Genomic DNA, 14257 nt, shown 5'->3' with positions numbered 1-14257 from the left:
TAAGTTGTGCAGTGCATTTGCAATTTTTCATCTGGCTTTCTTTTGATTATTGTGATAATGAAAATGCGTTAATATATAATAATTTGGTAAAGGTGGTTGTCATTTCGACATCTTTGTCTGATGCTACAATAGTCCTGGTTTTCATTCTGACATCTTTGTCCGAGAATAGGTTGATGCTACAGTAGTCCAGTTTGAGCGTAAGTATCAAATTAAATTACCCTGCTTTATATTTCTATATGTCTTTTGGTAGAAGTACACATTGAATGATATTAAGTGTGTTTCAGTACACACTCAACCCACCCCCTCATTTCCATCCTTGCCCTCATGTCTCTCTCCCCCTCTCTTTCAAGCCCACCTATCTCTCTCCATACCTCTTTGATCTTTCGACTAGATTCTCCCTCTCTTGGTATGAGATAATGGCAATCACGACATGGCAATGTTGACCATTTTATGTCATGTAAAAGTTACACCATCACATGAGTCATTGTGTTGCCATGTAGGATATTTGGAGGAGGAGCGTGCATCGAATTGAATGTAGGGAAAACATGATGTAAAGAGTCGATCTCACTAGCTTTGTACATAATTATGTTTAATGAAATTTTATGTGTTGACTCAACCGAAGACAATGTCTAATTTGAATTGTTTTTTCAACCGTAAAAAACATAATTGAGGACTTACATATGTATGTGTATGTCACCGATATGTACGGTAGGATGGAGTAGAAAATAATGGGCTACATATTAGTAGGTTTGAGGTCGAGGGACAAAGGGAGTGGCGTGGAAAAATGACATGATGTCTCGTCCTTCGTTGCTTTGTTTTTGTCATATATTGATGAATCACGAGACATGATCGTAGAAACTAGCCTCTAGCATTTATAGCTATTCAATGCACAGTAGGTTCTAAAAAGTTTTGCCAACCAAAATTTATACTTTCGATCCTTGCACAGATGCATACTAATGCTTTTATTCGGTAGATGGGGATAATTTCAAGTTTCTATGAATATATATGTATGGTAAATACTTTTTCTGGGGAGAAAGTTTGTTCTATAGAAATGGTGACTACCACTTAGGTGAAAATGTAAACGTATGACTCCACATGTAATAATTTAATTTTGTATAATAGCATGTAACCATGTGATATTATAAAAACTCCTTCAAAATTATGAAATCTAGGTTATCTCTTCCTCATCATCCTCTTCCTCCACTAGGTTATCCCTCTTTCAGGTAGAGATGGTGGGCATATTAAGACACATCAATGCAACCATGAATCTTTGTGTTGCCATGTAGGATAATTTGAGGAGCTTGGGGAGAACCAAGTACGGAAGAACATGATGTTAAGGGCCGATTTGATTAGCTTTGTACACAACGACATTTAATTCTGATTTTAATACAAACTACTATTCTTTTATCAAATGTAGACGACTTGGTTGACGACTGGCTATACCTATGTGGACTCCATTGCTATGTTTGGTGGGGTGGACACAACAATATTGATGCTATATATTGGTAGGTTCACAACCCGAGTAATAGATGAAGTTACGTGGGAAAAGGTGGGAGATCTTGATGATTTCGTGATTCCACGATAGAGAAGTTAGTAGATAGAATTTATACTTATTCCATGATCCCATTCTCTTCTAGGTGATAAGTTTTGAAACCAGAATACTGATTCCCGCATATACTTATGCTTTTATTTGGTAGACATATATAATTTTGTGTTCCTATGGATATTTCTATGATAAGTTTTTTTTTGTGCTGATGTTTTAACAAAAATAGTGGGGACTAAATTGTCACATATTAAATTATGAGGTGAAAGTTTGAGCGCATGACTCAGTACGTAATATAAAATAATAATGATTTAAATCTTGATGGTATCCTGTAAGCATGTAATAACATGAGTAGATTTATATAAACTCCCCTAAAAAAAGTACTGTACGTAAATCACGTGCATCGCAGTTCGCATTGAAGATCACGGTGCTACTCCTACCCCGGATGCATCTCGGGCCGTCCATTTCCCATTTCCAATTACCCTGGGAACACTCTAGAAGCCCAATTCGGTTCTCTTCTTTAAACCCTCATCCCCTCTCCTCTCCCCGCATCATCTCGCCCTCGTGCTCTCTCTCTCTCTCTCTCTCTCTCTCCCGAACCTTCCAAAGTCCAAACCCTAGCGAAACCCAGCCCGCAGATCTCGCCCCACCGCCCACCATGGACGAGGACTTCGACATGCCCGCCGGCGACGACATGATGATGGGCGAGGACGGGATGGGCGACTTCGGCGGCGCCGAGGGGCCGGTGATGAAGGTGGGCGAGGAGAAGGAGATCGGGAAGCAGGGGCTTAAGAAGAAGCTGCTCAAGGAGGGCGAAGGGTGGGACACCCCCGAGGTCGGCGACGAGGTCGAAGGTATATCCCCGCACCACTATTTTGCCACTGCCTTGGTTATCCCCTTCAAATCGCAGATGCGCCGTGCTGCTGCTTGATCCGGTGCTCGCGGTACTCTGGGATTGGGATGTTTTGCTGTGAGATGCGGAGCTAGTGGTCGAATTAGGATAAATTCGTGGATAAACTATCTCATGCTGATGACGTTGTCTGTGAATTTTGAATAATTTCTGGCGATGTTAGGCTAGTTTTATAAGTCTTCATGTGTTGAAGTCACTCGCCTACTTCGGGAGTAACATGGGTTGCTGTGGGATGCGGAAATTAGCGGTGAAACTAGGAGAAAATTGCACGATTTGTCTCACGCTGTCATCTCTCAGCTGTGAAGTTCGAATCATTTCTGCCACATGATGTGTTCAAGCATAGTTCGCTGTTGGTAGCTCTATTGTGTTGTTATTATGGTCTTCTGTGGAAAGAGAAGTTATGCCTGTCCTTTTTGTAGGCGTTTAGTGCTTGAATGAAGAGATAATGGGAGTTTATTTTCTTTTCTAAATGGGAGATCTAGTACTTTTGTGACATGACGCTGTGGCTACCGCTGTATGACTTATTGGGTTCTTTATAGGAATTTAGTGTTCAATGCTAGAACAGATTATGCATATAATGCTTCATCCTTTTGGGTAAGAAATTTGATGATTAAAAAGCTTGGCTGATGTACCTCTGTGTTGGTATTTCAGTGCATTACACCGGCACCCTCCTTGATGGTAAAAAGTTTGACTCCAGCCGTGACCGTGATACCACCTTCAAGTTCAAGTTGGGACAAGGTGCATTTCTTTCTCCTTTCATGTTTATGATATGTATTCTCATATCTGGATAAGGTTCCCCATATGATGTTATTGTGACCAGTGTTCTGCACATGCTTACTTTTGTTTCAGTCATAGTTTTAATGAATTTACATGTTTTGCATCATCATATAATCATGTTCGTACCGTTTTCAAGTTCCATCAGTTTGCCAATCTTTTTGCTCTGTGTTATTCTCAAATCAAAATAGTTATGAGAAAGCATCCAACCTTTAGCTGCTCCATTACATAACAGTGGGTTCTGGGATTTCTGATAGTTGTTTCAACTGGGAGATTATCAAGTGATGATCCTTCATTTGACAAATTTGTCTGGGACCTTTATAGCACTTAGGGGCTCTCTGGTGTACGGCTCCCCCATAATGTGCCAGTCTTATCCCCATTTCAGGAATAGATAGTGGACTGTAGTGCTTGACACAAGTTGTTGGTGATTGATTAAATGCTAATCCAGGAAATACTATCTATGCCAGTAGGGGGTAATGTAGTTTCATTTTGAGTTTATTTAGTCATGTCTTTATTTAACTTGTTGACGAGAATGGCAAGTTTGTTTCTATATATGGGTAGGTGGTTTGTGCATTCAGTGTATACTCAATACTCAGTTTTTACTTTGTTGTCAACTTATGTACAGGTGAAGTAATAAAGGGATGGGATCTGGGTATCAAGACCATGAAGAAAGGGGAAAATGCTCTTTTCACCATCCCTGCTGAATTGGCTTATGGCGAAGCTGGTTCACCTCCAACTATTCCGGCCAATGCCACGCTGCAGTTCGATGTTGAGCTGCTTTCTTGGACCAGTGTCAAGGACATTTGCAAAGATGGTGGCATATTCAAGAAAATATTGAAGGAAGGAGAAAAATGGGAGAACCCTAAGGATCCTGATGAAGTATTAGGTAATCTTTGTTAATTGAAACAGCTTCCTATCACAAGAATGTGCTCTTTTATTTTTGTAACTAACTTATTCTGCATTGCTAGTGAAATACGAGGCTCGGCTCGAGGATGGCACTGTTGTATCCAAGTCTGAGGGGGTTGAGTTTACTGTTAAAGATGGTGATGATCTCTCTCGCACTCTTCTCTACATATCCTGCTGGAAGCGCTTTGTTCTGTCCCTGCTTCCTAACAAATATAAATCTGGTTTCAGGATACTTCTGTCCTGCACTGGGCAAAGCTGTCAAAACCATGAAAAAAACAGAGAAGGTGCTCCTTACAGTCAAGCCACAATGTAAGCCATCTGATGTTAAACCTTCCTTTGCAGGGTTTTCCCTTTACTGGCATTTTTTTAAAACTTTGCAATGGCAGATGGATTTGGTGAGATGGGTAGACCAGCAGCTGGTGAGGAAGGTGCCGTACCACCAAATGCTAGCCTTCTTGTTGACCTTGAGTTGGTTTCATGGAAGACTGTCACAGAAATAGGTGATGATAAGAAGATCCTTAAAAAAGTTCTCAAGGAGGGTGAGGGATACGAACGTCCCAATGAGGGTTCAGTAGTTACAGGTATGCTTAACCTTGATGATTGTTGTTTTAAGATGCCTGCACCTCTATGAGTCATTTCAGTTTGAGTATCAATAAATTGTCTTGTAATGAGTTATAACTAAATTATATGTTGCTGTTGACAGTCAAAATAACCGGAAAACTTCAAGATGGCACAGTATTCTTGAAGAAGGGGCATGATGAACAGGAGCCGCTTGAATTTAAGACTGATGAAGGTGCGTTTGTCTCTTTGCTTTTATCTATGCTTATTTTTGTCACGCTATTAATGATTGAACTTTACTGTGATACACTGCAAGAGTAACATGTTCCTTTTGGTTTACTTTTTTTCAGAGGCGGTTATTGAGGGGCTTGATCGTGCTGTGCTAAACATGAAGAAGGGTGAGATTGCTCTTGTCACTATTCCTCCTGAATATGCTTATGGTTCAACAGAGTCGAAGCAGGATCTTGCTGTGATTCCAGCAAACAGCACTTTGATTTATGAAGTGGAGCTTGTATCATTTGTAAAGGTATGTTTCTCTTTGAGATATGCATGTTGTGCACTCTTCTGCTTTAACATTCTGTGCGCAGTCAAAATTATGAGCATCTTCTTAATATGTAGGATAAGGAGTCATGGGACTTGAACAATGCAGAGAAGATTGAGGCTGCTGGAGTTAAGAAAGAAGAGGGCAATGCCTTGTTCAAATTGAGCAAATATGCGAGAGCTTCTAAGCGTTATGAGAAGGTCTGACATCTTCTATTTCACAACTGTAAAAATACTAGAGTCTTATGCTTCTACTTAGGTTATCTTTCTTCTCTATGTTGCTTGTTTGCCTGATCTTAAATCTGAATAATTATAGGCTGCAAAGTTCATTGAGTATGACACATCGTTCAGTGAAGATGAGAAGAAGCTATCCAAGCAACTGAAGATCACCTGCAACTTAAACAATGCTGCCTGCAAGCTGAAGCTGAAAGACTATAAGCAAGCAGAGAAGCTTTGCACTAAGGTACCTAGATCTCCGATCTTGCGAAGATATGTCCAGTATATTGTCATAAACCAAGGTAACTTAAGTTTGTTGACAGGTTCTGGAACTGGATAGCCAAAATGTCAAGGCTCTGTACAGAAGGTCCCAAGCTTACACTCAACTTGCTGACCTAGAGTTAGCAGAGATCGACATTAAGAAGGCACTTGAAATCGATCCTGACAACAGGCAAGTGCACAAGGGGTTTACTGAGTAACCGTGACTTGATAGAGACAATGTTGTACTGGCTTGAGTTTGATTTTGATGATGTCTTTCTTACTGACAGGGATGTGAAACTGACATACAAGACTCTGAAGGAAAAGATCAAGGAGATCAACAAGAAGGATGCCAAATTCTACAGCAATATGTTCTCCAAGATGACCAAGCCTTCAGGGGAAGAAAGCGTAAGCATCTCTGCATCTTTCACTGTTTACAAGCTGCAGCTTTCTAATTTTGCTTTGAAGCAATGGATGTAATTCGATTATCTCCTCAAATCGCAGAAAGCTTGAACTGGAGCGGTACTGAAGGAAGGGTAGGAGTCTCTCAACTTGAGGAAGGACCCGGCTTGCCTTCTCGTTCTGTGGGCTGGTCTAAATCCATGGTGCACACATGTGCTAGGAGTGGCTGGCTAAAAACTAACGAGAAATTTCAGTTTTGAGGCTGTAAGGCGATTGATGGTTGTTAAGAATTTGCATATTTGGACCTTACACATGATAGTGTGTTCTTTCTGGACAATAGCTGTCCTTCAGTTTAATATGAATCTGTGTTGTGAATTTGTGATTACCCTCCGTCGACAGCTTGCGTGCTATTTGTCACCGTGCGTGCGAGCAGCAAGATTACTCAGTTCTACACTTACGCTTGCTTAACTTCAAATATCCGATAAATATATAGGCAACTATAACAGTGACATAATGTTGCTTTAAAACCTATAAAATACTACCTTTGTTCCAAATTAACTACTCCGTAACGAAGTTTTGGCTAGATACGGATTTCTGTTTCTATATGTTCCATGTTAGATAAGTCCATATCTTAGACAAAGCTATGTAAATTAATTTGAAATTGATTTAAACATGTCTATTCGGTGTGTACATTTTTCACGGACAAATCTTAAGTTTCCTCGACTACATAAGCTCTGAAAATAGCTAATTTAGGCACCTTTTTACTGCTCATCCTGGGAGCATATACGTTTCAAGAAGCTAAAACGCATCCCCATAGATATTACCAGGTACTTCCTCCATTCCTAAAAATAAGACATTTTGACAGTTCAATTCAAACTTCCAAAACGTACTATATTCCAAACATAGGTAGCACGTGACTACCCAAATTAGATAACCAGGCAAGTCCAAACAAATTGTGATGACGTTTCAATGATTTAATAGGAAGTTTGATTCAAAATCGCACTGGTTTTAAACAGGAGCACATTTGAAACATTAATATCAGTGCGGGCACACACAAAACGAACCGGAATGACCATTTACAAACCTGAACAAGCCTACCACACCAACAACGAAAACTAATGTGAGCCAAACAGAGGTTTGCCTGGCATGCCCAGATACTGAAAGACCCTGGGCCTGGTCAGTTGTTCATGGAGTGACAGCAAATAAACGGCATCCACGGCTGTTTCTTCCCCTTTGGCGACTTCTCCACCGGCAGCAACCTCGCAGGAGAGTTCCAGTCCTGCTCCACAGAACCTGGCTTCCCGGGAGAAGGGTTATCCTTCGATGATCGGCGCCTGAATGACAGCACTCGGTCCTTGGTGCTGGTGGCCTTCTTTTCCTTAGTAGTTTCCATGCCTTTCTCGGAGAGAAGGGACTTCAAGGAGACATGGCTCTTGTCTGAATCTATTGTCATTTCTTTGTCTGTGATCTCTTCATTGTGGTCACCATTTGCGCTATCCGTGGTTTTGATCTCTGCAGTGGTGGTCTCATCCTTATGCTTCTTTTCTGCAACATCAACTGTGCTTTGTGCCACCGGTATGTTATCACCAGCATGATCTGAAGCGACCTTTTCTGTATCATCAGTGCCCTGTGATGTGTTATTCTTATGGGAACTAGGGTCCACCGCAAGGATAGAATCTGCATTGCTGCTGGCATCGGTCTTGCAAGACACGGCAGGCTCTGCACTCTCCTTCTCCTTGACATTGTCAACAGTGTGTACCCCGTCAATCTCAGGACAATTAAGTTCTGCAGTTACCTCTTCTTCCCGCTTCTTTACTTCAACTACATCAACATCGCTTACTGTATCCATGTTATAAGAGGCTGGGTCCTCATCCTTCTCTTCAACATTATCTGTGCCGTCCACCACAGCGTTAGAACTGGGGACCTCACTCATGTTTTCATTCTGCACCTTGTCATCATTGCTAGGGCTGTATATCACACTGATAGCATGAGGAGCAGGATCTGTGGTAGTTTCTTCAATTTGCTTCTTTTCTTCAACATTATCTGTGGTGTTCATTATATCAGTCTCACAGGCAGCAGGGTCTCTGGTAGTTTCTTCATCGTGCTTCTCTAATTCAACATTGGCTGGGACATCCACCACATTTATCTCCTGAGCAGTTCCCACATTTTCATCGCTCTCTTCCTTTTCCACAACTATGTCTCTGCTGCTTATCACATCAACCTTGTAAGAAGCAGGATCTGCTATTACCTCTTCAATCAGTTCCCTTTCTTCAACACTACTTGTACAGTGTAATACGCTGGACTCTGTAGGGCTAGCTTCTGCAGTAATTTGCTCGATCTGCTTAATCTCTTCAATATTTTCTGTATTGCCCACTGCTTTAGTCTCATGAGAAGTAGTTTCCTCAGCATCCACGCTTTGCGCCTCCGTTGTATCACGAGAAGTAAGGTCTGCACTAATATTCTCATTCAGTATGTTCTCGTCAAGATCCTCCTTGCTACTTATCATATTGGTATCATGAGAAGTAGGGTCTGAGCTAGGCTCTACTAGGTCAGTCTGAGATGCCATGAAAATGGTACTTGGATGACTCGAATCACTCTGTATGCCATCTTCCATTGTCACTTCAGAGAGATCTTTCTTTGTAAGATCACCAGTATTATCAGCAGGTACTGTTGCACTCCATGCAACTTGGACGACCTCATCTGCAGAATGCACGTTGAATGTCAGTTCATAAACAAAAGGTCACAAGACAAAGTAATTTTTCCTATCACTAAAAAAATGAAAGGAGGACCCCTTCTTATACATCACCTACAGAAACTAAGTGGTAGATATTTATTAACATGTTTTCACGTCCGTAAGGTATCCATTTGCTAGATTAACTTGTCAAGCTACAAACACATATCGTTACTTGTAGGATAACATGACTGTGTTCCAATTTAACCCAAATGGCATTGCATAGCTTTTTTCTAACAGATAGGGCAGCACGATTTGACATTAAGGCCTTCCAATGAAGCTGTATAATTAAATTTCAAGCAGAGATGAATTTATCTTTGTGATTTTGATGGAACAACCACAACCATAAAAATTTCAGCATATTTAGGACTACCATTCTGTCATATGTTGCTCCCTATGAGCATATAATGCACAAAGATGAAGCATTATAGCTCAACTAGCAAAAAAAACCAAAAACTAGACTTTACCGCTTCTCAACATAAATTTCGCAACCGAGTGTGAGATACTGAGATGCAGAATAGAAGAACATATACACAAAGATTCAAAGTCTCACCTGCATTAGGATAACTTTGTCCTTCTTCAAGGTCCGCCTGCTTGGAGTTTGCTAGCTGTTCCGCTACCACAGAGGTAGGATCAGTTTGCTGCTGCGCTTCGACAGCATCTGCTGCCTCCAAACGAGAACCACCAGAAACAAGTCCAGATAAATCAACATTGCTGGTATCATCTGTTTGGACATGCTTATCGGTAGAAGGCTCCTCACTCCCGAGTGCTTGCTCAACTGAGCCAGTTTCCTCCTTGGACTGAGTCTCTTCACCGGGGATTTGTTCTACCGTAACCACGCCCAAGTTATTGACACTTATGTCTTCCTCAACTGTAGTAACACTCTGCCCCTCAACAATTTCACCAGTGGCGGCATCCAATGCCAGGGACAGACCATCTGACTTGCTTATTTCATCAGCAGAGAGGTCTGGACTGAATCTTGCACCATCTTCAGGCTCCAATTGATGCTGGGAAGCAGCGGGAGCATCCTGGCTCTGATCACCACTAACATGTGATTCAGTTGTATGCGGATCTTCAACATGAGGCGCATTTTCAGATAGCGGAATTCGTACTTCAGTCTGAATCTCAGTTCCGTTAGCCTTGGGAGCCACTTCAGAAGTGACATCACCGACGATGACTGGAACTACATTGCTATCAGGAGAAGAGTGCACTGCCAAAGAAAGAAATCCAGAGGGTAAATCAAACACAGTAGTAACACAGTTGTATTGCATTGCATCACAAGAAAAAAAATTAACAGTGGTGAGATCAGCATTTAAGAAAGTGTACACATATTGTACCCGTAGTGAATATTTAAACGGACCTAGACTTTCTGGCAGCGACGTTACGCTGCTGCCAGCTCAGGATGGAGACAATTACACAAGATGCCTAGTACTACACTACTACGAGTACTACTAGCACCAAGCAAGAATCAAGCTGCCAGCCTCACTAGTAATCTAGTAGACCACATTATTCTCCACCAAACTTTGGCGTGTACGTACACACAGGTTTGGGAGTTCCAAACCATCGTTATCCCGAAGAATGTTTATCCTAATCCGAAGCTGACAAGTACGCAATCCGCGCATTATTGCAAACGCTACTCGGGAAGACAGGAACCGCTGTGTTCCAGCCTGGAGTGTCAGTACGATTTCGTCACTGAATAATGGAAGCTCTCCTCTGCACATGCGAGTTGAGTAGGGTGGAAAAAAGAAGTATAGCGGCGAATTCTCACCTGACAAATCCCCCACCGAATAATTACAGTTCGCAATTTTTTTGACAAGGTAAAAAAAAGAGCAGGGAGGGATAATTGGAACAGACCTCCGTTGTTGTCGCCGTCCACGACCGCGTTCCCGGCATCCAGCGCAGATCCGGGCAAGCCGGCGCCGGAATCCGAAGCAGCCGCCGCATTTCGCCCTCCTGCCTCGGCTTCGCACTCATCTAGGTCGGGGACAGACACGCATACGCATCAGGGCAAGAACACAAGGGGACCAAGCGAGTGTAGAGGGGCACGGGAACCGCGCGGTACCTAGGAGCAACTTCTTGCCCTGGCGCTCCTCCGCCGTGGATGCGGCGGCGGGCGGCGACTTGGCGCCTCCGCCGCCGCCGTTACCGCAGTTCTTCTTGTGCGCGCGGCGGTGCTTGGCGCTGGGGTGCGCGCTGGCGTACTTGTACCCGCAGAGGTGGCAGAGGTGGCCGTCCCCTCCCCCTGCACGCCGGAACCGCCAACCACCCCGTTAAACCAAATCACACCAAAGCAAAGCAACCAAAAAGAAGAGCAAGGGACGCCGCAATGCGGGCGCGGGGGAGGCTCACCGGAGGCGGCGCTCTTCTGTGCCGCGGTCTCCATGGCGGCGAGGCGAGGAGCGGTCTCGGTCGGTCCGGTGGTGCGCTGCGCTCGGCAATGGCGGCGGAGGGGGAGTAGGAGTAACCAGCAGTCTCGAGTGCCGCGTGACTGGTCGCATTGGGGTCTTGTGCTGCGGCAACCCAACCCGCCCACGCTGCCGGGCCCACCGTGTGGGCCCCACGCGTCAGCGATAAATTAACGGTGAGGCGCGGTGCAGGACTTTCCGGTCGTTTCCGTGCGGTTGCGGGCTTGCCCGTGCTTTCCGCGCGAGAGATCTGGGCCGTTGGGTGAGGATTGGATCGGGAACGGACGGCGGGGATGCGGGTGGTGATAAGCGGTAAAAAAGCGGCCGAGATTCCTCACGGGCGCTGGTGGGGCCCCACGTGGCCGGCAACGGCAAAGGAAGGATTCTTTGCTCCGAGCAGGTCACGAAACCTGCGCCAGGGGTCGCCTATCTTTCTCACCCGCTTTGTTTCTTGTCAATTTCGGGGAAAGAAATTCTGCCATAGCCCATGCGTCTGAACTACGTGCAATATCGCAACGCAGGTTTTTCCATGCATCGCGAGGAATGTGCAGGTTTCGTGCAGTGACGGAGGCTTATTTTCCGTGTGACGGAAAGACCAGACTACAGATAATATTTTCTTCTCTACAAAACGAATTAAGAGCTCTAAGAGGTGATTTATTATTGTATGTACAAAAAACTATCGTACACATCATCTTGGGCAAAAAAAAAAAAAAAAAAAAACGAGCGGTGATGTATGCAAAAAAGGCCAAAAAAAAGTTACGTCACCATGAATAATTTGCTACATGTGATGCAAATATACATCACATGGCCGGATAAAAACGGCCATGCGCGGCTTCCTACCCAGTCAACTTCCCCGACGTGCAGAGCCCTGAGGAGGAGGAGTTCCTCGCGTCGCTGTTTGGGGTCATTCGTGGTGACGAGGAGCGCCAAGTTCGCGTCATGACTACATGCGGATGTCCATCCGCCAGGCCCACGAGGTGGCCATGGCGGGGTTCTGCACCGCTCACCCGGAGATAGTGCGGGCGGAGGTGGACTTCTATGTCAACTTGGCAGCGAAGCAAGCTGCTGCTGACCACGGAGCTTCTACTGGTGTTGGTCCTTCAATAGCCGCTTCATTTGCTAGTCCTTCGATCGTTATCCACATGCTCTCGTCAAACACATAGATGGACACCGACTTTTGGGAGCTGATTATCCGCGAGGCCGACGCGGTTTCGGAGGACGGTGAGTTTTGGGACTAGGTTTCTTGGTTGAACAAGTGTCGAGTGTCCAAGTGTCAAAGTATAGATGTGTCCTAGTATGTGGAGAGCTATTTCTGTCAAGATTGCAATGTTTAGTTATGTGTCGACGTTGAATTTCATTTGAAATGTGCAAAAGGTTAGAACTTCGTATGAAATTTTGTAGCATAGCTCATGTATTTAACATCACATGGAATAGCAGATTTATTTATGTGATGTAAAAGCTCGAAACAAGCCAAAATAGATGATGTATAATTACTTTCTTTTGATGTATTTTACATCGCCGGTGATACTCTCACTCACTCGGGCAAATGTGGCGATGTGATGTTACCACGTCAGAGGCACGGTTGGACCAGGGCCTACTGCACGTGCTCACTGCTGGCAGCTTCCGACCAGCCGTGTGCCGGATGAGCTGATTGGCTCCGAGGACGGACGCAAGCAATGCAATGCAATGGTGGCGTCGTGATTGAATCATTGGAAGCTGCCAGCCAGGGAAGGGCGCAAACGGCGTGACTGAATCATTGGATGTGTTGTTACACGAGTACTAAACATTTTTTCGGGGGCGAGACAAGTACTGAATCCCATGCATTATTGGCCGTTTGGACCGGCCTTTTCCTCTCCCTTTTCATGTCAATTTTTTGATGTGGACCATTGTTGTAGCTTTACACAGCTTGAGCAAGGGTTAGAAGATATATACTCGACACGTTGCGTTAGATCTTACTGAGAAAGATATACTTTGGACGGTTCAGCCTGTCGTGGAACTGTTGCGTGTGCTCAATTCCGATCTACTTCTGCAAATTCGTCTCTTTGCGAGCTGCATTGGTTAACACCGTTTTGTTACACATGTGGATTTTGGAGGAACGGAGAAAACTTGTTTTTAAAGGCAACTGCACCTACACACGTGATGTCACAGTGATGTCACTTATGTGGTGAACAATTCTTTTATAAAATTATGAAATAAATCTGAAACATAATTAAAACATAACTGAAACATGAATATTTTTGTGAAACAAACTAGAGTGACGTCACCAGTTTCACTTTTTGTCACAACGTTTCACAATATTTTTCATGTATCACTTTTGTTTCATAAAAGTTTCATTTGTGTTTCAATTTTTAATTTTATAGTATTAGATAAATATCAAAAGGCTCACCAATATCAAAGCAGGGACTAAATGGTAGATATGACATCGGTAGGTACCGTTGCCTGTAAAATCGCTGTGTTTGGAGGAACGGTTCCTCGTATCATTGACTAGGTTACGTGTTAAATAATTAAGATGGAAACAACCCCCATCGTGGCTTTTACAGATGTGGAAACGATGGGATAGAGTACAAATTCCATATATTACAAGAGAGAAAACAAAACGTTTAATATCGCCCAATCTAATCCTTGGAACTCTTGGAGAGGTTTAGATTATGCTTGAAGTCCCCAAGGTACTATAGTGACTTGGTAAAGCCATATGAAATTTGATATTTGCTAGAGATAAATCGAATGTTCAGTAATTTATTTGCAACTCTTTCACGAACAAAATGAAAATCTATCTTAGTATGCTTGGTAAGTGACATAGGCATCCCCAGTGGACCTGCCGAAGAAGGTACCCGGGGTTTACCCCATGAAGTCGAAGAATATGAAGATCGGAAGCCCAATTAGTTGTTAATGAAAGATAGAGTTGTATTAGGAATAAAGAGATTTGTAACTTTACGGGTTGAACTCAAAGAGTCTCCCGGAGTCTGTAAACTTGTGTAATACGAAACCCTCGGCTCCGCCTCCTATATAAGGGG

General features: G+C 43.5%; 2 protein-coding genes across 2 annotated transcripts; one reads left to right on the top strand and one right to left on the bottom strand.

The window, feature by feature from the left end:
* The first annotated feature begins 2110 nt into the window (after positions 1-2110).
* Positions 2111-6484, top strand: LOC124699011 (70 kDa peptidyl-prolyl isomerase-like). The gene is made up of 13 exons (XM_047231418.1): positions 2111-2397; positions 3105-3191; positions 3853-4113; positions 4196-4270; positions 4362-4442; positions 4520-4714; positions 4837-4926; positions 5042-5217; positions 5310-5432; positions 5548-5694; positions 5771-5898; positions 5996-6113; positions 6210-6484. Exons 1-13 carry the CDS (start codon positions 2202-2204, stop codon positions 6216-6218), a joined length of 1686 nt encoding a protein of 561 aa, XP_047087374.1. The 5' UTR covers positions 2111-2201; the 3' UTR covers positions 6219-6484.
* Positions 6485-7048: 564 nt separating this feature from the next.
* LOC124649275 (triadin-like) lies at positions 7049-10841 on the bottom strand. Its single transcript, XM_047188931.1, has 4 exons — positions 10838-10841; positions 10693-10800; positions 9392-10048; positions 7049-8807 (listed from the first exon to the last, which is right to left on the bottom strand). The coding sequence occupies exons 1-4, from the start codon at positions 10839-10841 to the stop codon at positions 7285-7287; spliced, it is 2292 nt and encodes a 763-aa protein (XP_047044887.1). The 3' UTR covers positions 7049-7284.
* Between the last annotated feature and the right edge of the window lie 3416 nt (positions 10842-14257).

The sequence above is a fragment of the Lolium rigidum genome, chromosome 1 (assembly GCF_022539505.1).
Source record: "Lolium rigidum isolate FL_2022 chromosome 1, APGP_CSIRO_Lrig_0.1, whole genome shotgun sequence".
Classification (NCBI taxonomy): domain Eukaryota; kingdom Viridiplantae; phylum Streptophyta; class Magnoliopsida; order Poales; family Poaceae; genus Lolium; species Lolium rigidum.
The sequence above is the reverse complement of the archived record's forward strand: the minus strand, read 5'-3'. Positions and strand labels throughout refer to the sequence as shown.